The sequence below is a fragment of the Saccostrea cucullata genome, unplaced genomic scaffold (assembly GCF_032062105.1).
Source record: "Saccostrea cucullata isolate Sc308-1 unplaced genomic scaffold, CSIRO_AGI_Scuc_v1 ctg43, whole genome shotgun sequence".
NCBI classification, from domain to species: Eukaryota; Metazoa; Mollusca; class Bivalvia; order Ostreida; family Ostreidae; genus Saccostrea; species Saccostrea cuccullata.
Window position 1 is genome coordinate 207,288 of NW_026934231.1, and position 27,378 is coordinate 234,665.

Here is a 27,378-nt window from a genome sequence, read left to right on the forward strand (position 1 = left end):
TAAGTGGGAGCAACCTGGGGTAGTGTAGATTCTAAATTATTCAAATCATGACCCCCGGGGGTTGGGTGGGGCCGCAATAGGGAATCCAAGTTTTACAAAGAAACATATAGGAACAAACTTTAAAAATCTTCTTAAGAACCACTGGGCCATAAAACCTGAAACTTATGATGAAGCATCGTGGGGTAGTGTAGAATCTAAATTGTTCAAATCATGACCCCCGGGGGTTGGGTGGGGCCACAGTAGGGAATCCAAGTTTTACCTAGAAATATATAGGAACAAACTTTAAAAATCTTCTTCTCAAGAACCACTGGGCCAGAAAAGCTGAAGCTTATATGGAAGCATCCTGGGGTAGTGTAGATTCTAAATTGTTCAAATCATGACCCCCGAGGGTTGGACGGGGCCACAATAGAGAATCCAAGTTTTACATAGAAATATATAGGAACAAACTTTAAAAATCTTCTTCTCAAGAACCACTGGGCCAGGAAAGCTGAAACTTATGTGGAAGCATCCTGGGGTAGTGAAGATTCTAAATTGTTAAAATTGTGATCCCTCTGGGGTTGGGTGGGGCCACAATAAAGAATCCAAGTTTTACATAGAAATATATAGGAACAAACTTTAACAAGAGGCCCAAGGGCCTTGAATCGCTCTTCTGATAAATTGTACAATCCACTGAAGCCTCTAACCTTAAGTATCCTAAGACCCAAGTTGTATCAACTGACAAAGTTTGATGCATTCTTAGCCAATTAGGACTGAAAATATTTTTAATAATAAAGCTATAAAAAACCATAAGTACATCACAGTGACCTGTATTACGGAAGTTTTCTGAGGACTCAAGATGCATTAATAAACAAAGATTGAAGATTCTAAGCCAATAAGTTTTACATAGAAATATATAGGAACAAACTTTGAAAAAAATCTTCTGACAAACTGATGATTCAAAAAGTACCTGAGATATTCAAAAGTAGGTCACCATGACCTACTTTGGAAGCATCCTAAAAACCAAAGATGCATCAACAAACAAAGTTTAGTGATTCTAACCAGTTGTACCATAAAACTTGATAAAGCCACAAAATGTCAAAAATTAGGTCACTGTGACCTGGGTGGGGCCACAATAAAGAATCCAAGTTTTACATAGAAATAAATACCTAACACACTTAAATAAAGCCATTCTGTCAAAAACCACTGTGGTCATAAAAGCTGCAAACTCACAAAGTTGTTGATGAAGCAATAAATCCTGGGGTCAAAAATTAAGATGACCTAAATTGTTACAAATTGTGACCCCGGGGGATGCATCAACTTACAAAGTTTGATGATTCTAAGCCATACTAAGGTAAATAAACAATGGGGAAATTGGGTAAAGAACCCAAGACGCATCACCAATGCTACTCAATATAGGTGAGCGATGTGGCCCATGGGCAGCTTCTTGGAAAAGTGCATCAAATTACAAAGGTTTTCCAATATTCCATAAAAGTTAGGCTGACCAACTCTAACCCCATGGCTCACAAAGTTTGATGATTTTAAGCCAAAAATCCTAAAATACTACAGTGACCACTTTTTAATGCAAGGATAACATTTACAGTGGCTGCCATAAAATTGTTACCGTGACCTATATATTGCAATACACACTCACAAAGTTTGATTTCTAAGCCAATAAATACCTAAGATTAAAATATCTATAACATTTAACATACTGAACACTGTTTTCATGTACAAAGAATTTTTTTATTCAATAAATTAACAAGAACACAGAATCATTATGCAATCATTATCACAATTGAATTATTGAACCATATACATTGATATAATTTGATTACATGAATGATACAGATGAATATACTTAAAACCTTGATAATATGAATGGTGTATTGTGAATATTTGATAGACTTTTTATAAAGCATTTTCAATGTCATTGGTGCAATGTTTTATGTATTTGGATAGTGCATAAAAAAGCTTCTCTACAGAAAAAAATATGCAATGCCCTGAATGCACAAATCTTCAACAGCTGTTCAATGTGCTATTTTAACACTGATGTAGCAAGTTAATAAAATACATTAATGTACATGAACAGGAATTTTTAGAAACTTTCTGATATACCAAATTTATCAAATTGTTTTTTCCAAAAAATGTTCACATTCCAATAATTTCCTAGTGAAGAAAAAAATCTGATTAAAGAAACAGTGATCAAAGTAGAAGTTTGAGCTTTATATTCTCAAAAACAATAAAAAAAAAAATTCTACATTTTTTAAATGTTGATTGTAAACTAAAAATATAAAAAGAATTATTACCTATATCTTGTGTTTTGGTACTTGTCACACAAACAAAACAACTTCTTCACACATTAAAACTTTCAGTCTTTTTTGCGTTTACCATTTTCTTATCTGATAACCTGTTCTTAACTGTTCAAAGTGTATACAAACTACATATACTTGCACTGGTCCCAATTTTATATATTAACATTTTTTTTCAATCTATTTTTGATGGATGGACTTATCACAATAATATGAACATAACATAAGGCATTCACTCTCTTTACTTAACTAGGTGTAACACATACTTTTAAAATTCAAGAAATAATTTTTTTCTTTAAATAAAACATATGAATAGTTTTTATCTGTTGATATTTATCAGACTACAAGGTATACAAGAAATTCATATCAATATCTTTAAGGCAAACTGCAGTTTATAATGACCTATATCAAACAAATCTGCATTCAAATCAACTTGAAAACATGCCCACAAAAGAAAAGTAAAATACTTTTGAGTAGTGTTCAAGTGAAATCAAAAAAAGGATTAGTCCTAATAGTAAGCAAAATATAAACGTTTCAATTATTTCATTTAGGTCAAGAAGTGATGAGAGTCTTTTCATGCCTTGGAAAATATTATTTTGGTGAAAATCTGCCTGGTGGTTCTGGAGAAGATTTTTTAGCAACCAGTAATTATCTCCCCTTGTTTAAGGGTCCCAAACCTTATTTTAGTATAAAGGGTAGCCCTTGGGCCAAGGATACCCTGTGACAAATTTGACACTGATTGGCCAATCTTGAGTTATGGCTTAAAAAGTTAACGCACACCGCACAAAATAGCATTAGCTTTTGAGCCTTTTATAATAAAATTCTCAACCAAGTAGAAAAGCTGAAGCTTATATGGAAGCATCCTGGGGTAGTGTAGATTCTAAATTGTTCAAATCATTTTGGGCGGGGCCACAGAGAATCCAAGTTTTACATAGAAATATATATATGAACAAACTTAAAAAACTTCTCAAGAACCACTGGGCCAGAAAATGAAGCTTATAATCCCATGTCATTCTAAATTGTTCAAATCATTTACGGGGCCACGGCAATCCAAGTTTTACATAGAAATATATGAACAAACTTTAAAAATCTTCTTTCAAAAAACTGGATCATAAAATGTGAAGCATCCTGGGGTAGTGAAGACAGGTTAAAATTGGATAACTCCAAAAACTAAATTTTTAATTTGAAATGCATGAAAATGAAGCTTGAAAATGAAATTTTTTTAGGCTCAACTCTGCATGGCAATTTTTTTTTTATTTATCTTTATGCACCATTTTAATGCAAGGATAACATTTACAGTGGCTGCTAAATTGTTCTAATCACATCCAAGTTTGTTTAAAAATATTTTACCACATTTTTGAACACTGTTTTCATGTACAAAGAATTTTTTTATTCAATAAATTAACAAGAACACAGAATCATTATGCAATCATTATCACAATTGAATTATTGAACCATATACATTGATATAATTTGATTACATGAATGATACAGATGAATATACTTAAAACCTTGATAACATGAATGGTGTATTGTGAATATGTGATAGATTTATAAAGCATTTTCACTGTCATTGGTGCAAGTCTGTATTTGGTGTGCATAACTACAGAAATACTGCAATGCCCTGAATGAAGAACGATGTTTTCTATATTATCGCAAGTTAATAACAAGAACTGTACTCCACTAATTTATATGTTTTTGCCAAAAAATGTTCCCTTAAGATTTCCCGTGAAGAAAAAAAAAATAAAGAAACAGTGATCAAAGAGGAAGAGGTATTCACAATAAAAAATAAAATTCTACATGCCTACCTACATGTACATGTATATAAATGTTCGTGTACACATATAAAAAGAATTATGACAGAAACTTGTCACAAAACAAAACAACTTTTCACACAATAAAACTTTCACGCTACCATTATCTGATAACCTGTTCTTAACTGTTCAAAGTGTAATCAAACTACATATACTTGCACTGGTCCCAATTTTATATATTAAAAATTTATTTCAATCTACGTTTGATGGATGGACTTATCACAATAAAATGAAGATAACATAAGGCATTCACTCTCTTTACTAAACTAGGGTAATACATACTTCTTTAATTTCAAGAAATTATTTTTTTTAAAAGAAAACATTTTTTTTTTTCTGTTATTTATCCGACTACAAGGCATATAAGAAATTCATATCAACATCTTTAAGGCAACCTGCAGTTTATAATGACCAAGATCAAACAAATCTACATTAATCAATTAAGAAACATTATAAAATATTCTAGTGGTTCAAGTGAGAAAAAAAAAGGATTAAGCATTATCAAAAATTTCATTTAAAGAATGAGAATCTTTTCTTTGGAAAATATTTTGTGACTAGAAAACTCACAATTTTAAAGCTAAAGGCCAATAATCTATGATCAAAATGCTGAATTTAATAGTATATTTGTGTAAAACATATTTCTCTCCATAAATCTCTTCATTATTTAATAATTTATGGATATATCAATAGATAAATGCTTACTTTAAGACTCTCTCAAAATATTTGGTGCTTTAACCCTGACTGATAACCTTGTATAAAAATAATGCTTATGATAAAGATAAAGCTTTATTATATAAGCTTTGTGTAGCTGAAAATATAATGAAAAAATCAGTTAATAAATGCTTGAAGATGTACTCAACATTCAAATCTTCATGTCTACATGTTATCTTTATTTTAGCTGAACAAAATTAGAATACAGTACATGTACTAGTGAACCAGAACTTATTGCCACATTTGAATCTAAGAGAAATAACTTTTTCCCCTTTACATAACAAATTCTAACCTCATCAAAGAGTAATTGTGAAAGTATTTAAACGAGAGCACAAAAATCTTGATATAAAGCTAAATAAAGGAAGTAAAAGCTGAAATAACAGAGATCAGGAGATAAATCTACAATAGTACGCAGTATAACTGTGTATTCTTAATATGTATAAAACTAGCACACAATGTTAAAGAAATCTAATGTTTATCACAGATGGTGAATGTGACATGACAAAGGCACAAACAACTATCACTACCATTCTAAATATAGAGGAGGGGGATTTCACATATAAAGTAGCACAGTTGTATCATGAAAATATCTCTCATACATGTACACTCAAAAAAAGAAATGCCACTCCAATGAAAAGGGCTACACAATAACTTTCAGGCATACATGTGTTTTCCTTTGTATGACAAATCAATTACATTATATATTCATAAGATAACAGATGAAATGACAAATATGATGATATTAGTGATGTTTTCATTCAATAAACATTAACAAATTTTCAAAATACATCTATATGCAAAAGATTTATTTTCCTAAGAAAATCATCTCAAAATATTAATGTGTGTTAACATTGTGTGTATGTAGAAATATTAAAACGTGTGCAGAAACTAAGATAAGATCTGTATTGAGATCAAAGAGTAACTACAAACAACAACAGAAATATCAAACGCTCAGGTGTCAAAGGTAGGCAGGTGTCTGCAACACTGAATAACTGTATGAAGCATCAATGGCTTTATAATAAAACACCATACAATCTAGACTATAAATGAAGAACCTCAAAGAAAAATAACTAGGCCAAAATAGAATTATAGTTTGTTTGGAATTGCCTCCCGCCTCGTTGAAATGCTCCCCTCCTGAAAAAATTTTACTGACCAAAAGTAGGAAGATTTTTTTTTATTTAATCAATTTTTTGCCCATTACATGTATCACATGCACCATACAAAACACTGAAATATAGTGTCATGTAAAATTATTTTTTTGTTGTTGATGTAGATACTTTTTTTTTAAAAGTCAGAAAATGTATTTACTGTTTACTGAGATTTTAATCAAAAATTTAAAATTTTTCTTCAATTTAAAAAAAAAAAATTATTTCCCTCCCTCCCTCCTGTGTCTGACACCCTTCAGGTGGCAATTCCAAACAAACAAGTTTTTAAGGATGGCCCTATGTAACTCTAAAACAACTGTAAGAAAAAAAAGACAAGCTAATGCAGTATTCTCAGGGCTCTGGTTTGGTTGTGTTCAATAAACTACATCTAAAAACTATATCCATCCTAATTCCCAAGTGTTTCACAAGAATGCTATGGTGTACATATCTTTAGTGTTCCTATAAAAATTGTTTTAAATAATAGCGTTGAAAACGTGAAAAGGTGCAGAGATCTTTGGAACTTCTATAAACTTTGTTTTAAATAATAGCCAGCCATGTAAAAATTTGAAACCATGACAACCTCAAAGCTGGAATAATTGGCCCATAGTTTGTATGTTACAATTATTTTGATTAAATTTTGAAGACAAACAATTCTTTCAACATACAAAAGTTACTTAAATTTAAAAAAATAGATGAATTTAATTTTATGGTATGTACAGTGACATCCAGGAATAAACTTGGGTGTGCTGAAGAATACGCAATGTATAGGTATGTTAAAAAAAGAGGTTTCATTTCATAACCAATATCCAGACATTGTTGCTTGCCATCAATTTCATTTCATTAAGATAAAAATGCTAAAAAATGTTCTTTTTGTAATGTGAATAAAAATAAATGCTATTATTCATAATGCTTTATCTACACACTAACAAACATACTTTTACATCTAGAGACCATCTGCCATATCTTGTATGAGCCCATGAAAAAAAAATGCTTATTTACCTGACCAACCCTTATTTTATGCAAAATTATAAAAATTGCAGGTATTTACATCCTCCATAAAAAAATGTGACAATTTCTAAGTTGTTGCATGACAAAATTATGCTTTTCTGGAAAAAAATTAAAACAAAATCCAATCTACCAACCCTATTTTTGAATAAGTATGTAATAGTGCACAAACATATTTTTTCATTGGCCTCACTCATTATTCAAAGAATGAATTCAATATGATAAAAATGCTCTAAATATTCATCATGCCCAGTATCAAAACATCACAGTAAAAATGATAAATCACAGTACATAATCATCCAGAAAGGCATCTGAAGTGAAAGCACTGGAGTTCAAACTTCCATCTTTCTATAAACAGTTATAAATTGAACCTTTCTTTGTATTATGTACATACATTCTCCTTTGTAATTGTTCCCTGAATATTGTGAATATCTTTCCCTTAACTAGCCCCCATTGACAAAGCTAAGACACAGATTTCTGTCCCGTATATCTCCCCAGCCCCCATTTGGTTTTGGGTCGCGTAACTTGAACCGTGATTGTCCGTTTATATTGACCACGTTAGGAAACAGGTGCTTTAAATTCTGGTTTAACTGGTTCTCCACTTGAGATTTCTTCACTTGTGGATTACAGTTTTTCCCTTTATGATGTACTCCACTGAAATTGAAAGAGAAAAACATAGCAAAATCATTTAAAATATTATTAAAATATTGATTTCATCTTTCAGATTTTCTTTTCAGAAGCAACATTGCAGTCAACCAATTTTCAAAATGTGTGAAAATTTACAATTTACATGATTTTTCACATGGAAAGTTGCTATAAGAGATAAACAGATGACAGAAAAATTTTTCAATTTTCTTACCATTCTCCCATATGGAACACTCTTGTGGCCTTCATCTTGAGCAATTTAATCTGGCCTGGTATACACTTCATACTCAAGTGCTGTAAAGTCCAGTCCCAGTTGTAATCATCAAAGTTACAAAACTCCTGAAAATTGTCAACACGTCATTTAAAACTAGGATCTTTCAAAGTATGTTCCACAGGGATAAGACAACTTATAGAGGCTCACTGATATTATTAAAAATAACAAGCAAAAGTTTGTGTACATGATTGAGCAAACAATTTTTTTTGGTTTCAAATTTACAACCCTGCTAACACATTTAAAATACTTTGTCTACAGTATTTGTCCTTTTCCATTCCTAGGTATTATTTACACTGGATTTACTAGATCAGTGGGTTCACAAAATTATACATCCTACCTGTATAATAGTAAACTCTATGTTTAGCTTTGGAAAACCCCAAATAACTATCTGACAGTGACTTTGAACTTGCAAATATGAACAGCATGGTCAAAGTTTCTCCATTACCAAGTTATAATTTGGACAATTTAAGATCATTCAGACAGATGAATACCATGACAGACACCCTACTCATCACTTCATACCCCCTACTTTTCAAAAGGGGAGTTAATTGGTTGGTTGGTTGGTTATAATAAAATAGCCTTACTTTGGCACACTTCTTGATTTCATTCCACAAATCTCTGGCAAATGTCATCCCCATATTGTGTCTTGACGAAATCCAAGATGCTAACTCCATCTGAAAGAATACATCAATTCAGTAGGTTTTATTTAAATATTATATTAGAACACCCTCATTTTATTTTCCTTTGTGATATTGTGTTGTTTTAATCTCTTGAAATCAAACTCCAGATGTCCAACTATTTATTTTTTAAAGAGAATTGTTTTACTTTTATTTTTTCCAACAGGTCATATTTATTAACACCAGTTCTGTACACCAAAATTTAATGATCATGGAGTGTAATTTGTGAATGAAGTACATGTAATGTAAATATAAGCAGCTCATATTTTATTTTAGAATATTTGAAAGTCCTAATAATAATAAGAAGCCCAAGGGCCATAACAGTCACCTGATAAAGGAAGCATAAAAGTATATGATAAAAATAGTGTGTTCCATGACCCTCTCCCTCTCTCACCCACATACGATATATATAGTGTACTAAAATTGGTTCAGTATTCTAAAGAGGTGAATCTGTTCAAAAGTTTATGACCAAAGCAACACACCAAAACAGGCAAAAAACGAATAGCAGTAACTTATTGTACAAGTCACATAAGTGACTCAGGTGACTTAAAAAGAGATGCCACATACATTCTCATGACATTGCAATGCATGGTTGTCAACTTGTATGCACATCTCTGACATGTGATTAATGACACAATAAAATGCAATGTTCAAAGCTCAAATTAACACAACCCCCCCCCCCCAATTTGGTTACCCAGCTATCTTCAAACTTAAAAAAAAAAAGGCATTAAAAATTTTCTGATTTCAAACTTATGACAAATCATATTTTCACTGGATTACTGTTTGAAAACTTTCAGAGATGAAATAATTTTTCTGGAAGTGGTACATCATGTTACATCTACTGCTTTGTAGTTTGTTAATTTTGAGATTTGTTCAATTGATAGATAGTTAAACATTACCTTTAATAGCAGTTTTGAAACATAGAATGGAAATTATTTTATTTAATCTTTTCCTTTTTCCTAAAATAATAATGAAACCTATATATTTATAACATGGATTATGAAATCTTCCATTCTCTCAGTTTATAGATGTATAATACTAGTAAAAGAATTATGCTGACAAGGAAAGAGGTGCAAGTCAATATAAGTACACCCCCTGGCTGAGATTAAATAATTACAGTGTGTTTGATTAAGGTATTTTAGAGAAAGAAAAATATTCAACAGATTGTCTAAAGATTTTAAACAATTTTGCATAAAAATAAAACTCATGAAAAGTGTATATAATATAGTCAGTACAGCGATAACTTCTTCACACTTAGGGTGCATATATCTAATAACAGTAAGACAGTTTTTTTTCTTAAAATGAATTTATCACTTGTAATATAAAGATACATGTATAAGTTATATGCCCGAGTTGTTTTACCTCCAAAACCTGGAAAAATAAACTAATTAATTTCAGCACATTACATACTTGTCTACTGTCTCTCCTATTAATCTATATTTTATCACAAAATTAACAAATCTATTAATAAAATTACTAATCCTATGTATGGAAAGTACAACTCCTGATGTGTGAATCCTTTCACAGATAAAGATCAACTCTATGAGAGAAAAAAATTCAAAATAATTTATGCGAATAATACTGACAAGAAGTTTACTTTTGCTGGTTGGTTAGTCATTCTTATCTGCAAAAAAGCTGTTCAGATGAAGTATGTCACCTGCTAACCAAAAAAGGAACTTTCTGATCTGCTGATTGGTTAAATCATTGTTAAGGTCAGTATGTCACCTACTAACCTAGAAAGCAAGTGTCTGTATTGCTGATTGGTTAAATCATAGTTAAGGTCAGTATGTCACCTGCTAACCATAAAAGCAAGTGTCTGTATTGCTGATTGGTTAAATCATTGTTAAGGTCAGTATGTTACCTGCTAACCATAAAAGCAAGTGTCTGTATTGCTGATTGGTTAAATCATTGTTAAGGTCAGTATGTCACCTGCTAACCAAGAAAGCAAGTGTCTGTACTGCTGATTGGTTAAATCATTGTTAAGGTCAGTATGTCAACTGTTTACCAAGAAAGCAAGTGTCTGTATTGCTGATTGGTTAAATCATAGTTAAGGTCAGTATGTCACCTGCTAACTAAGAAAGCAAGTGTCTGTATTGCTGATTGGTTATATTGTTGTTAAGGTCAGTATGTCAACTGTTAACTATGAAGGGATCTTTCTGATTTGCTGATTGGTTAGGTCATTATGATCCCAATTTCATATTTTAACCATGAAAGGAAGTGTCTGTTTTGTTGGTTGGTTCAGTTATTAAATATGGGTAAAGAAAGCTTTTTTTCTTAAAGTCATAAAATCTGTTCTAAATTGACAGGGAAGCTCTGTCTCTTGGATCAGTTATTCATTTGCTACCTGGAATGGAGAGTTTCTTTCTGCTATTCAAAGTTGTTTGTTAAAAGTGAATATGGGAATTTTTTTCTGCTAGTCAATGAGTCATTTGTACAGGGAAAGTTTTCTATTCCATACAGCAGGTCAGTAAGACATTTGTTAAAAGTAACAGGTTTTCCGTCTGTAGGAAATAAGGCATTTGTTGAATTTTTCTGTTTTATAGGCTAGTTACAAGTGAATTATTAACTGGAAAAGGAAGTTTTTATTTCTGTAAACAGTCATTTGTTAGCAAGTACGAAGGTTTACTTTTTGCAGATCAGAAAATCGTTTGTTATAGATCACTCTTCTGTGGGGCATTAAGTTATCTGGAAAGAGTAGTTTCCTGACTTAATATCAGCTGTTTATCATTTGTTAAATAAAAAGGAAGTTCTCTAGTCTGTAGGCCAACAAGTCATGTTCTTATATGGATGGAAAATTTTCTGTGCTGTAGGTCAGCAATACAATTGTGCTATTTTCTAAAGTTAAAGTTAGTAAGTCAGCTGCTATGTGTAAACTGCAAAGACGGGTTTAATTTCTAAAAATCATGGTGATGTTTGTTAATAAGAGAGGGAAATTTTAATGTTTTGAAGGTCAATGTACTATTAATTTATTACATAGTAAAATTGTTTTACTTCCTCTAAGTCATCCTAATTTTATCTCACCTTGCCTGAATTGGACGAGAATACCTGGGTTTTGTCGTAATTCCCTGCAGTTATCATACGACAATCTTTACACTCTCTGTAATAAAAAATTTTGAAAAATTTTAATATGCAGTAAAAAATATCACAAAATTATCAATCAAAACAAATGATAGGTAAATTCTAACATCAGGCCTTATACAATCTGCCAGTATCTAGTACATTTACCGGGCTGAAATCCTGATTCTATTGGGAAAATTGTTCAATGGAGAAAAATTCAATAAATATTTGATTAGATTCAATTCCACAAGGTACCTCATATTTTTGTAAAAGTATCACTTGTTTATAATCTGTTTGAAAGCCCTAAAACTCTTTCTTAAGGTATACATTATCTGTATTTATATCTGAATGAACACTGAAATATACAGGTGAAATAATCAGAAATGGAAATCTTTAAATAGAAACTATGCTTGAGTGGTCTGACAGATTAAAATTTAATTGATATCAAGGTTCATAGATTTAAACCCTGGCAGCCGATTGATATTACATTTGATGACCTTAGACATCATATATGATGACTTCATCATAATTTTCAGTCTTTCAAAGTAATATAAAATTGGATCTCAATGAATTCATACTCCTGATTATTTTAAAATCCAGTTAATAAGATTGTATAACACACACAATTCATTCAGCTGCAAGGGTACGAAAAAAGTCTTTTTAAGGGAGGGGAGAGGGCAGTCTTAAGATGAACTATATTAAAAAATTAAAGGACATGTATCTTTTTAGCTATGTATACATATCTTATAATAAAGTACAAATACAAGAGAAATAAATAAATTCATACTTTTTCTTGAAATCATCATTTATAATAGTCGTGATAATATCAGGTGTTACAAAGTACCTATAATAAATGTACAAATCTAGGAGAGAGAGAAAAGTGCTCACTTTTTCTTGAGATTTAGTGTCATTTGTAGCGTTGTGATTATATCAGGTGCTACGTAGTAATCCTCTTCTAGCAGCAGGACCTGTCCAGTGTAGTTCTTAGTCACATCCAGCTCGTCAAACACACGATGGAGCTGAAATAAAAATTCCATAGAAACAAGTTTATAATGGGCCACATCTGATTAACAAGTTTAGGCTTAAGATGTGAAGGTCATGATAGGTAAAAACAACAAAGTACTGCAGAAATTAAATAAATAAAGTGCCGCGCCACAGCATGATACGCCCGTCAAAAATTACAATTTTCTTCAACAGTTTAGCTTGCAATCACGTCAACCCTGATTCTAAATTTCCATGATTTTTCCAAAAATTAAAAAATATTTATCCATCCCCTGTGATGTAAGCATTAGTTATAACAAATATTACATCATTGATGGATTTCTATGCTGGTTGTGTTTGTCAAATGCCCATCATATTAAACAATATCAAATTAGTCTTAACAAATTAATCTATATCAAATTAATTTTGAAAAGAAAAGGCTGGCCATCAAATGACATATGCTGTAAACTAGCCAACAGTTCTTCTGTTCTAATTCCCAAAGGTCATCATACAGCTTGATCAGAGTGATTAAGACAGCTAGCCTGAACTCATTAATTAATCTTTAACTGGATGCTTGTCTACTCATTAATACCAATAGATGAATGGGTCTGCACTATCTACCATAACTTTTTCAAAAAACATATGAAATACTCAAAGATTTTTTTTTGGTTGACATTTAATGTCCGACAGGTTTTAATATAAAATTCATATGGACATGCTGATTCCACCCCAATCCCATAAAATTAGTTTTTATAAATTAACAATTTTATATAATATAAGATTATTCTACTATGCAATATTAAATTAGTTTTAATTACTTTTCATTAAATTTATTTTAAAACTTAGGCTAGCCAGCAAGAGCTATTTTTAACCCTGGTAATGCTGAACCCGGAATATTCCGGGTTTCGAATGCATGTGCTGTGAGCTGAACCCGGAATATTCCGGGTTACGACATATTGTTCATTAGCATATTTTTATAACGTATTTTTAAACATCCAATGGAAATAAAGTCTAATAAAAACCTTTTCCTTATTTGGTAATACGTTTGGGGTTAAAACTAGCTCAGTGACGTAGCTAAAATCTGATTGGTTGTTATTTAAAACAAGTGTGTAGTTGCGAGTTTATTTATGGGTGACCCAAAATGGCGGCGTTCTTACCACAACATGAAAACTTCTTCAACGAATTATTTAACGACGATGAAAGTGACGAAGAGTTTGAGGGATTTAAGTCTGATGATCTGGCCGACAGTTCCGATGAAGAAGTCAACGAAAATCCGAATAATTTCATGGCAAACTGGCAAGATGGTGACCGACCTCGCACTGACATGGGCTTCACAGGCGTCCCTGGACTAAATGTTGAAATGCCAGATGATCAGCGTTCGCCACTTGATTTTTTCAACCTATTCATCAAGGATGATGATTTCCAGACTATGGCAGACGAAACTAATCGCTATGCGGAGCAGTATTACAACGAAATGAGGGAAACCTCAAGCCTTCTTCCCGATTTCGTAACTGGGTCAAAACCACACTGGATGAAATGAAGGTGTTTATCGCAATTACGATTGCGATGGGTTTAGTAGTTCAGCTGGACATTTCCGAGTATTGGACGACATCGGAGGTGAATACCACACCGTTTTTTCCGTCATTAATGCCAAGGGACAGGTTTTGGCTCCTCATGTGCTTCTTTCATTTGGCAGATAACAGCGCACAGGTACGTCGAGGAAACGCGGGTTACAACCCTCTATACAAACTCGGATCCCTTTACAAAAACATTATTTCTTCATTCGGGACTGTGTTTCGTCCACACCAACATCTGTCTTTGGATGAAGGGATGGTACCGTGGCGAGGAAATCTGTCTTTTCGTGTGTACAATCCAGACAAACCCAAGAAGTATGGGATCAAGGCCTACATGTTGTGTGATGCAGTGACTGGGTATTGTTTACGTTTCAAACTTTATACTGGGAAATCAGAGACACCTGCTAGTGCAAATGGGGCTACATACGACTTAGTTATGGACATGATGCGAGGATACTTTGGACAAGGTTACATTTTGTACATGGACAATTATTATAGTTCACCACAGCTTTACACAGACTTGTTTGTGCTCGGGTGTGGTGCCACTGGAACATTACGAGTTAACCGGAAGGGAATTCCGCAGCGGATAAAGGACAAAAAGGTGGACAAAGGTAATATGTTCAGTATGTGCAATGATGAACTTGTTCTTGTGAAGTACCATGACCGTAAAGTTGTTTACCTGTTATCTACCATCGAGGAAGCTGCAAAAGCCCCCTGTGGAAGAGTGGCACCACGAACAGGAACACCCATCGAAAATCCTGCTATCGTTAATGCGTACAACAAGTATATGGGAGGCGTAGATCGGTCTGATCAAATGGTTTCTTACGCCACTTTCAATGCCAGGACCCTGAAGTGGTGGAAGCGCGTGATTTTCCATGTGATTTCTCTAGCTACTTTGAATGCTTACCTGTGCTACAAGACCCTAACTCCAAGGAAACCTATGCTTCACAGAGTTTTCCGAAACAACTTGTGAACTTGTGCAGTCCATTAATAGAGCATGTGTCCCAGGAATGTGTACAAAGCCTGTGGGGAGGCCTAGCACTGCAGCAGAACCCATCATGAGACTGCAGGGGCAGCACTTCCCCATGAAGATCGTTGGAACAGGCTTAAAGAAAAACATTACCCGTGCTTGTGTCGTGTGCTCGGTGGCAGAGAGGCAGAGGCTCGAATCAATTGGTGAAAAAAGGAAAAGAGCAGGAAAGGAATCTAGCTATCAGTGTGACAAGTGTCTGACTGCTTTGTGCGTTGACCCCTGCTTCAAACTTTTTCACACACATAAAGACTACATAGCTGCATACAAGATGCGTGTGATGGTCGACGAGTAGATTTCAGTTCAGATGTGAAAATTATGTGCGGATACAAATCCATCCAAAGAATTTATTTATTATGACATTTTATGTGTTCATTGTATTATTCATGTTATCTGTTATAAGTTATTTAAAGTTTGAAACAGGGATCAATGCACAAGGCACATTGATAACTAGATTCCTTTCCTGTCCTTTTTCTTAAGACATTTTATGTGTTCATTGTATTATTCATGTTATCTGTTATAAATTATTTATTTATTTATTTATTTATTTGTTTATTTATTTATTTATTTATTTATTTATTTATTTATTTATTTATCTGTAATTAATCAGTTTATAAATTTCTAATGAAATATCGATTAATTTGATTTAAAAAATGATATTTCTCTTCTAAAATCTATTTCTTTATGTTTTTACCTGTATTTACCTGAAGGTTACCTAAATATATATACATGTATATAATTATTACCTGTTAGGTGTGAAAATTATGTGTGGATACATTAAATCCAAATCCAAATCTATTTATCATGACATATTATGTATTTATTGTATTATTCATGTTATATGTTATTAACTTATAAGATATTTATTTATTTATTTATATGTATTTAATTAGCTGCATATTTAAAGTTATTCAGTCGTTTTCATTGGTTGTTGAAATGGATTTATACCTGTTGAAAAATACATACCTGTTCTGTAATTGAATGCAGAAAATTTTCAATTAATTATTAATTTATTAATTTCTCATAAAAAATATTGATTGATTTGATTTAAAAAATAATATTTCTCTTTTAAAATCTATTTTTTTATGTTTTTACCTGTATCTACCTGGAGATTACCTGTACAGCTGTATATATACAAATATATTGTATTATAACATGTTTGAAATAGAAGCTAAAAGTCTGCTGAACATTTTGATGTATAATATGTCTATATTACTATTATTGTTACTAAATAAATTTGATTTAAACAAACCACCTCTTTTTCTTTCAAAACTAGGCAAAAATATTCAGCTCACAGCCTTTTCACTTTGTATTATATATAGCATTACTAGGGTTAATCCAACAGGCTCACACATTTGCCCAATACTCAAGGGATATAGATAACACCATGCTCTAGCTATTAGCGAACTCCTCACACTCAAAACTCATTAATTTCTCTCTAATTTGACATGCAATTTTCTGTTATCAAAATTCTTCTTGAGTCTTGACCAGTGCTTGATAATTACACTCATGGGAGAGGTAGGATTTCTTTAACATAATAATATTTGTTATAGATTGCTGTCAAGTATATGCTTTAAAAAAAATAAGTATTTTCTTGATTTAACACTTTTTTAATAAGGACAGTGCAATACTCTTACTTTATTTGGAATGTGTAAATGAATAGTAAAAAGACACATTTTTTTTTAAAATTTCATTTAAATCAAAGGTCACAGTGACCTTGAAATAGGTCGCGACACACCTTCTACCTAAGATGCATAAACTGGCCAAGTTTGATGATCGTAAGTCTTATAGTTTTCTAGTTATGGGCCGGAAAGGATTTTTCCATATTTGGCTATATCTTCTTAATTAAAGGTCAGAGCGACCTACTTTTTGTGCGCGACACACCTTCTACCCAAGATGCATCAGATGACAAAGTTTGATAATCCTAGGCCTAATAGTTTTAAAGTTATGAGCCGGAAACGAAAAGCTAACAGACAGACAGACGGACAGACGGACAGACGGACGGACACGAAGCCTATAACATAATACGTCCCGTCTTAAGACGGGCGTATAAAAACCAGAGGTCTCTGATGAGAATGTAGCTCTACCACCTTCAACTTATAATATTGTTATAGAAAAGTTGCATTTGTATTTTAAGTACATAACTTTTTATTAGGAATGTCAAATCGGTCAATTTTTAATACTCGGTTACTCGGACGTTTTTCCAATCGAGTACCCGGGTACTCGGTAAAAGTGTAAATATGAACAAGTAAATTGTTAACTATAAAACATTGTAAACTCTTGTAGAAATAAAACCACTTGCTCTGATGGGAGGTTTACCCGTAAATGTGTTTCTGTTGTAACAATTATGAGCACTTCTTACCCGACGAAATTTTTTAAATATAACATTTTTAAGTGCAATTTATTTATCAGATAAACACACGAAATTAAATCACAAATTGTTCACAGTAATTGTAATGTAACTCTTAGTTGCGTGTAATGTACATATGTAACTCTTCGTTGCGTTTGACTTCCAAATTCCAGTTGTCGGCCGAGCGACAGTATCAAATGTCAAATTCAAACAGAGCGGATTTACGATCTTCTTACACTTTTTCGATCCAAGAATTCATACTATTATGGAACGGTTTGTTGTAGTTTGGTGTAACGACGAACATCGTTTTTTAAGCCTTTGCATTCAACCATTTGCATTGGCATGTAATCAAACGCAACCATATCAACAATCGCACGTGTAACATCATTTGTCTCTTTTCCCGAGAATTTACGGCTTCTTGGAGAACTGACAAACTTATCTAAATTATTTAATTATAATTGACCTTAAATTATGTTCAGTGAAAACAAATCATTAAAGCAAACCAAAAATAAGAGTAGAAGACTGCCGAAGGTGAGAGAAGCCAGGTAACAGGCGCTTGGTCATGATAATTACTGTATAAACACTGCCACAGGCGATAACGGTCATTTAGAGGGGTAGGAAACCCTAATTACTTTATGTACAAGTGCAATGAACATTTTCCATTTGAAACCAATGTTTTAAAGCATTAATAAATAAGCTTAGAAATATTCAAAAAAATATTCCGAGTAACCGAGTACCAATTTTTGTATTCGATACTAGGACGTTCCATCGAGTACCCGGTTAACCGGGTACTCGTTGACATCCCTACTTTTTATGCAATATTTACTTAATTATCTCAATATTCATCATCATGATTTATAAAGTAGTAACAAGAAACAAGAGGCCCATGGGCCACATCGCTCACCTGAGAAGCTTTGACCATTCTGTTCTTTACCAGATTTCACCCTTGTTATACATAATGCATCCCCACATTACCCCACTGATCATAATTTAGACATTTTGAAATCTACACTACCCCATGATCCTTCCATTGTCACATACATGTATGTTTCAGCTTTTTTGGCCCAGTGGTTCCTGAGAAGAAGATTTTCAAAGATTTTTCCTATATATTTCTATGTAAAACTTTGATTCCCTATAATGGCCCCGCCCTTCCCCCGGGGGTCATGATTCCTACAATTTAGAATTAACACTACCCCAGAATGCTTCCACATAAGTTTCAGCTTTTCTGGCCCAGTGGTTCTTGAGAAGAAGATTTTCAAAGATTTTTCCTATATATTTCTATATAAAACTTTGATTCCCCATTGTGGCCTCGCCCTTCCCCCGGGTGTCATTATTTGAACAATTTAAAATCAACACTGTATCAGGATGCTTCCACATAAGTTTCAGCTTTTCTGGCCCAGTGGTTCTTGAGAAGAAGATTTTCAAAGATTTTTCCTATATATTTCTATGTAAAACTTTTTGATTCCCCATTGTGGCCCCACCCATCCCCCGGGGGTCATTATTTGAAAAATTTAGAATCTACATTATACCAGGATGCTTCCACATAAGTTTCAGCTTTTCTGGCCCAGTGGTTCTTGAGAAGAAGATTTTCAAAGATTTTTCCTATATATTTCTATGTAAAGCTTTGATTCCCCATTGTGGCCCCGCCCTTCCCCCGGGGGTCATGATTTGAACAATTTAGAATCTACACTATACCAGAATGCTTCCAAATAAGTTTCAGCTTTTCTGGCCCAGTGGTTCTTGAGAAGAAGATTTTCAAAGATTTTTCCTATATATTTCTATATAAAACTTTGATTCCCCATTGTGGCCCCGCCCTTCCCCCGGGGGTCATGATTTGAACAATTTAGAATCTACACTATATCAGGATGCTTCCACATAAGTTTCAGCTTTTCTGGCCCAGTGGTTCTTGAGAAGAAGATTTTCAAAGATTTTTCCTATATATTTCTATATAAAACTTGATTCCCCATTGTGGCCCCGCCCTTCCCCCCGGGGGTCATAATTTGAACAATTTAGAATCTACACTATACCAGGATGCTTCCATATAAGTTTCAGCTTTTCTGGCCCAGTGGTTCTTGAGAAGAAGATTTTCAAAGATTTTTCCCATATATTTCTATGTAAAACTTTGATTCCCCATTGTGGCCCCGCCCTTCCCCCGGGGGTCATGATTTGAACAATTTAGAATCTACACTATACCAGGATGCTTCCACATAAGTTTCAGAGTTTCTGGCCCAGTGGTTCTTGAGGAGAAGATTTTCAAAGATTTTTCCTATATATTTCTATATAAAACTTTGATTCCCCATTGTGGCCCCGCCCTTCCCCCGGGGGTCATGATTTGAACAATTTAGAATCTACACTACCCCAGGATGCTTCCACATAAGTTTCAGCTTTACTGGCCCAGTGGTTCTTGAGAAGAAGATTTTTTAATGACCCCACCCTATTTTTGTCTTTTCTTGATTATCTCCCCTTGCGAGGGGATATGTCCCTTCATTTTAACAATTTAAATTTCCCTTTACCCAAGGATGCTTTGTACCAAGTTTGGTCAAAATTGGCCCAGTGGTTCTTGAGAAGAAGTCGAAAATGTGAAAAGTTTACAGACGGACAGACAGACGGACAGACGGACGGACGACGGACAAAATGTGATCAGAAAAGCTCACTTGAGCCTTCGGCTCAGGTGAGCTAAAAATTATGCAAATCCAACAGGTTAAAAGGAGTAGCATTGAATATGAAAATATCTTTTCATTTTGAGTTGTCATTAAAAAGAATAAAACCAGAACAGGGAATTTTGTATCTTTATATACACTCTATGAGCAGTGTCGTAATCAGTAAACATTTTTTGTAAAATATATCTTGGCAACATGTGGGCAAGGAATTTGGACCCTTTGGTATTCATAATAATCCATATACCTGTAACGTACATGCCTGTTGTGTTTTAACAAGATCTTTGATATCTTCATGAATTGAATTATCAACAGAAATCAATCACAGTCTGTCAAATCTAAAATTTGCATTGGGATTGATTTAAGTCAATATTTGTTTGTGTAGTAAAATCCCTTGGTAAATAATTTTTACACAATACTTAGTCAGTAATCCTATAATTAACTATCTATAAGCTGGAAAACTCAATAAGAAAGAATTGGAGTGTTAATACAAATAAAAGTCATGCACTGGTCAATTTCTGTTCTGTGAAGGTTGGATTTCATGGACGAATGAAAAATAAGTAACATCTTTTTAATCTTACAAGCCAGTAAAATAAATTTTCTCCAATCCACGTACATGAGACTATTTCTTTTCACTTCATACATTGAATATTGATTTATATACATCTGCTAAATGACAGGAACAGAAGATGTCAAATTTTATGAGCTTTTCTAAATCAAGAAAACATTAATAAAAGTTATCCATCATGTACAGTGTACTCTGTTTTATCATGAATGTTTATTAAAAGTAAAATCTTCTTCTTAAGAGGCAATCTCTCTGTATCTGTTGCTTCAACCCTGCTGTCACTCATACTGACTGATATTTTCAAACACAGACAATGTTATTTGTTAAACAAAATGTATGTGTATTTTAGGAAAAACATACTCCAGTATCTATATTTCTAACGACCTACACAGCCTAATCCATCATTTTACATGCAGCTGGGATAAAAGTTACCAAACCCTCCTAGTTACCATTCTACCATTATCTCCTCTCCCCACACCTCAGCACCAGCAAAATATATACTTTATCTATTTATTCCAAATAGGGGGTTATTTGTTTAAGCAGATAAAGTAAAAAGGCCTTAAAAGCTGCCTCAAAAGTCTACACAAATATATGCTTTGAAAACTTATGAAAAAATATTATCTGTGTGATGTATGCATTTCTGAGAGCTGGAGATGTATGTACATTTCTATATTTAACTCTAAAATGATATAGGGTTGACATATATTATGTCTCATTCTAAAAAAAGTTAACTTCTTCACTTGTCTACCTGTCCTATCACTTGATTGCCGAAAAAGAATTTAAAAATAGCTAAAAATAGCTCAAATGACAGCTAGAAAGACAATAGTCACCACATTAACAGTAGGCTGAAAATGGATTTTTAGTTTTTGTTGAGATTCACAATCCATCAAACAATATGATACCTAGCCCCGAGGTACCATAAAACACCTGTTATATAATTAATGTAACCCTATTCTAATGTTTACACAACTTTTTTAATCTGCCTTATTCGTTAAATTTAACGGCAATGGATTTTTACTGAACTCCAGTTATCTGAAGCCAGGATCTAATATTCTGGTACTTGCCCCCACTGAGGTAGGAATAAGTAATTTATCCTACAAGGACACTATGAAACATCAGCCTCTTTTCTTGTGTCAAATAGTCATCTACTAAGTAGCAGATGTCTGGGGATAAATTAAGCTTATTATAAGCATTATTGTGCCAGTCTCACTGGCAGAAAAACAGTTCTTCATGTATAAAACATTTCCCCAGAAGAAGTACTGTGCACTCAAAACAATAGATCCTGCTTGATATAGATTATGAAACTAAAGGGTAGATGACATTGTTCAATACACATTTGTTTTATCCAAAACAGTGTTCCCGATATAACAATATACCCTGAAGGTTTCAATGATTGGTGCATTATCACATTACAATCACTCAGAGAAACTTTAGACTAATTCATTATTTTATATGTTTTAAAAACAGTGTATTGTGGTTGTCATAAACTTAAGAAAAATAATTCTGAGCAATCATTATAGAGCTTAAATTTTGTATTTTACATTTACAGTATATTGCCAGTATAACCTGTACTTATTTATCAATTGAAATGCTCATATTTGTCTGTAAGACTGCATATGATCGTCAGTCAGACTGTCCATATTTGTCAAACCGTCTAAACTTTTCAGACCTCTTTACTTGTCAGTTTGAAAGCTTATACATGTCAGGTAGGCAGCCCATATTTATCAGTAAAACAGCCCATACTTGTAAGTGACTGTCAATACTTGTCAGATAGCCCATTTTGTCAGTTAGACTGCCCATACCTGTCAGATAGACAAAACATATTTGTCAGCTTGACAGGCTAACAGCCTATACTTGTCTGTTAGACTGCTCCTACGTGTTGGTCAAAATGCCCATACATGTCAGTTAGAACCCCATATACTTGTCAGTAGGACTGCCCATGCTTGTCAGATAGACTGCCTATGCTTGTCTATTAAACTGCTTATATTTGTCAGTAAGACTGCCCATACTTGTCTATTAAGCTTCCCATGCTTGTCAATGTCAGTTAGACTGCCTATGCTTGCCACTTAGACTGCCCATACTTGTCAGTTAGACTATCAATACTTGAGAGTTAGACTGCTTATGCTTGTCGGTAAGACTGCCCATACAGACTGCCCATGCTCTTCCATTAGACTACCCATGCTTGTCAGTTAGACTACCCCTATTTGTCTTTAGACTGCCCATACTTGACAGGTAGGCTACTCTTACTTTTTGCCCATACTTGAGAGTTAGACTGCCCACACTTAACAGGTAGGCTACCCTTACTTTTTGCCCACACTTGAGAGTTAGACTGCCCATACTTGATAAGCTTACCTTCCATAACCAGTGATGTTTTGTCTGGCAGTATTTGGCCTCTCTGTAATGCCCATACTTGTCTGGATGTTGCCAGTTATTACATTTTTTTGATGCTGCCCTGAAAAGTCATCCAAAAAATTATTCTTCAAGTCCACTTCTTTTTTTTTTCTTCTTGTGAACAAGTTTTGATGTTATTATTTTCTTTTTGAACAGTCAAAGGAGCCTAAACAGGGTTTTATTCAAGTAACTGGTAAGATTAACACATGGAGTAAAAAGACAGTAAAACTCTATTACAATGAAGTGTGCCAAAGGGCTCTCTCTATTCTGATAAAGGAAACAGCAAAGACATCAAAGTCTGACCATAGGGACAGAGGATTTAGAGACTTAGTGATGATATTCACACTTACTCCTCTTTTTTCATATTGCGGGGACAATCATTAGGGTGTTCGCCGGGGAATTCTTGTGGGTGAAGTTGAGCAGTCACAGGCATAAATATCTGCATCACCTGAAGAAAACAGAATACGCATGTTAGTTTGTCAAAGCAGCACATGTTTTCTTGGTACATATTGAGAATTTATCAACTAAACAAAAATTCAAATCAGCATGCAACTCTTAGTGCACCAGACACAAAATAGAGGGCACCTGCTACAGGCTTTGTAATCAGATTGAGATATAAAGCAGATGTTATGTGCAATACTAATATGTTTTAACACTGCTTATTTGTATTTATACACATAAGATGGCTTAGCTTTTATTCTTTCTCATTTCATCTTTCTGTTATTATAAGTATCACTTTAATCCCATAGCTATATCAATTTTTGCTAGCACTTTTCTATACTTTTACTTTATATTTATTCATGACATAAAAAATACGCACATTTGAGTATCGATTTATAATGATTAACTTCTGTCTATATAATGCTTAATTAAAAATTAATTTAAATGTCTCTTGGTTATTGAATTTCACATAAAGATTGATAATAAATTCAGACTGATACTTTAACAAAAACTGCTTGTGTGGCATGATTGCATTAGTTTTCAAGAAAGTGCAATTTTTTTTTTAGAAAAAATGAGTTTACTTTTCAATCAGGTTATCTTTGTTATATCATGTACATGTATACACTAAATATGTGTGATAGTAAAAGCAATATGGTCTACAAAATCAAACATATTTCTTACATATGTTTACTTTAAATTTCTTATCATCAATACATGCTAGTAACTATAAGTTAATAACATATTTAAAGAATAACGAAGATTACATATTTAATATACTAGTATGTATATGCACATAATACAGCAAAATGTATCGGTTTATACTTATATTTGCCTTTTACCAGGGCTAACTTTATAAACAGAATCTGAATGTATCTAAATTATGTGTCAAGATTATCATGATTATGACACTCTGGTTTCATCAGTTTATAAATGTATGCATGTTAAAGGCATAATCTTTCCCTGTATTACATATAAATGTGGAAAAAAAAAACTTAAATTGCAACAAATAATCTCAAATATTTCAGGGAATACCCTTTATGCATCCATGTTTATAAAAAAATATTTGATGTAAAATGTAAGTATGTTGAGTAATTTATTAAAATAAACTGCTAAGTAAGTGTTAGCTAAGAACAGTACTAAGTGATACAAAAATACTATTTGATTTTGATACATCAGCAAGAAGAACACTTACCGGACAAAAGTCAATAGATTGCACAATTTTATTGAGAGCCTCTGAATACACATCATGACTAAATATCACAAGCGTTTCCTGTATCTTTTTGACTTTACGTAAAGAATCCACAAGAATCTGCAGGTATTGAGCACGGTCATGGACTTGGACTACCATCACAACACTGTCTGTCCGTAACTTCAATCCAAACTTGTGCAAATTTTGAATATACTGTTCTCGGTTAATCCTATCTATTTCTTGTTTAATTTGTGTTAGATTGTTTTCCTGAATGTCTCCTTTGGAGAACGTCTGATTATACATATTGGGTGGGATGAAGACTTCCAGCTTGGCTTCGCTACTTTGAGGTGTGACTTCATGGCCGACTTGCACGTGGGGGTTGATATAAATGTCTGGATTTCTGAGTTTGTAGAGGAGGGAATGGTCCACCATTTCCGAGTGGTGAGAGCTGCTATTCAACAGTACATGCATGTTGAGCATTACGAAAAGAAATAGCACTACCAGAAAGAGGCTGCGTAGCAAACGAGACGGCCGTACTCTCATGTCAACAGAGTGTGTGTGCCTCCCAGTCCCGGTGACAACACACTACTGATTGGATCTGCTCTCCATCAATACTCTCCAGGGCAATTAGTACCCATCACATCTGTAACAAATATAACAAATCATCATCAAAAATGCAGCTAATATTACCTTCAGAAATAAAACTCTAACTTCTGTTTTACTGAACACCACAAAACAAACACAAAGGCCTATGGACCCTGTCAGTCACCTGAGTGTCATATATAGACATTTTCCATGCATATTTTTTTTCCTTTGTAAGTGTTAACTGCATTTGGTCCATTTGCTAAGGATGAGATTATAGTACCTTGACTTACAGCATATGAGAACAATTTTATGTTATAGTACAAGTTGTTACTTATGCTGGTTTTATACTTAACTTCTTTTTTAATGTAGTTTTTATAGATATCAATAAAAAAGTTTAAAGCATTGACTTCTCTATAACCTTTATCTGTATATATCTTTTTTTTCTTAATCCAGAGGTTTTGGTGATATATGTTTATAACTTATACATGTTATAAAGGCATCTAACAAAGTCTAAGTAACTGTAACTTCAATAGTTCTCTTTATTCATCTGAACTAATACCGGTACTTACTGCAAACTACTATAGTTAGAAAATGAGCAGTTTATATGAAAATGTCAGAGTATAAAACTAAGGTAAAAATTTGACCTAATAGTATTATAATAATTAACGATATTATCTACACTTTCAAAATGTTATATTATTATATAGGTGGCAGTATAAGAAAAAAAAAATCTCTCTACATATCTTGTATGGGGTTATTTTCATCAAAAAGAACTATGGGGTGTTTAATTTAATGGTTTAATAATACATGTAGTTTGCTGATAAAATTCATATATCTACTTGTTCTTATCACCGACCTTAAGAAGAAAATAATGCAGCAGTTATAAATGTGTTCTATTTTATTTTTCAAAAAATGTGCACATACTGGTATACACCATAAAATATTTGATACATTTCAAAAAAAGAATGTTTCACTTTTTTCCTTCTAATAAAAGTTCAAAATGAATATCATGCTATGTTGCAGCATTTTCTTCATATAATTACAGAGTTCATATTGCCATACTTTAACAGACCATTTGATGCTAAAATGCCAAAATGCTACGACACATGTACATACACCCTGTCTGACCCAGAAATTTACCTCTGACAGCTTCAGAAATTTCTCTTTGAATTAATAAATACAAAACATCTGCCTCATTTCACACTGTTACATAAAGTTAAACATTCCAAGGGGCTTCCTGTCTTATTATAGGATGTCGTGTACTAATTATACATGTATCGGTCATCAGGAAATTCTGTGATGGAGAGAGTAAGATCTATCCTAGACATGGTCAATGTGAACATATAATCTTACATGGACCTGTGCCTTATCTTCATGGATAAGCTTAGTGGTACTTTAATTAAATTCAGTTTAACACAAGAGAGAAGAGAGTCTAGGGTTATTTATATGCTTACCTCAAGAAAACTGTTATACTGACCTATATAGCTTGATTGTGTGCATCTTACACCTTCATACCCAATATTTGTTACCCGATACAGTGTACATTACATGTATACTGTGATCTTTAACAGATACAATGACAATGTAACCATAGAGATATCTGAATGAACTTTAAAATAAATTATCAATAATTTGTCAATATTTTCTGCAATCAGTCTAGTAAGTAAGAACTGACTAATGTCACAATTGATCGTGCCAATTTTTTGCAACAAAATCGAAAAAAATTTACAAACTGATTTCCTGACTTGCATAGCAGTGGACTAGATGCAGGGACTCATAAAGACAATAAGCTGTCATTTCGCTAATTCATTTCATTGTATTGCTTAAAATGGGGTTCATGCTGCAAATTATGAAATGTTAGACTTTTTTCTCTAGAAATCCACAACTGATAGCCATATCAAATAATGAAAATCATCACACTGTGAAACATTTATTGTCTTGGTGAAAAAGACGTAAGTGGATATTTTACAAAACATCAGTTACATTATTCTAAAATAAAGGT

General features: G+C 33.1%; 1 protein-coding gene across 1 annotated transcript; it reads right to left on the minus strand.

Moving 5' to 3' along the window:
- Positions 1-3,655: 3,655 nt before the first annotated feature.
- Positions 3,656-25,434, minus strand: LOC134240265 (alpha-1,6-mannosyl-glycoprotein 2-beta-N-acetylglucosaminyltransferase-like). Its single transcript, XM_062722361.1, has 8 exons — positions 24,795-25,434; positions 23,512-23,609; positions 23,123-23,222; positions 12,502-12,632; positions 11,578-11,653; positions 8,464-8,553; positions 7,820-7,944; positions 3,656-7,614 (listed from the first exon to the last, which is right to left on the minus strand). Exons 1-8 carry the CDS (start codon positions 25,332-25,334, stop codon positions 7,404-7,406), a joined length of 1,371 nt encoding a protein of 456 aa, XP_062578345.1. The 5' UTR covers positions 25,335-25,434; the 3' UTR covers positions 3,656-7,403.
- Positions 25,435-27,378: the final 1,944 nt, after the last annotated feature.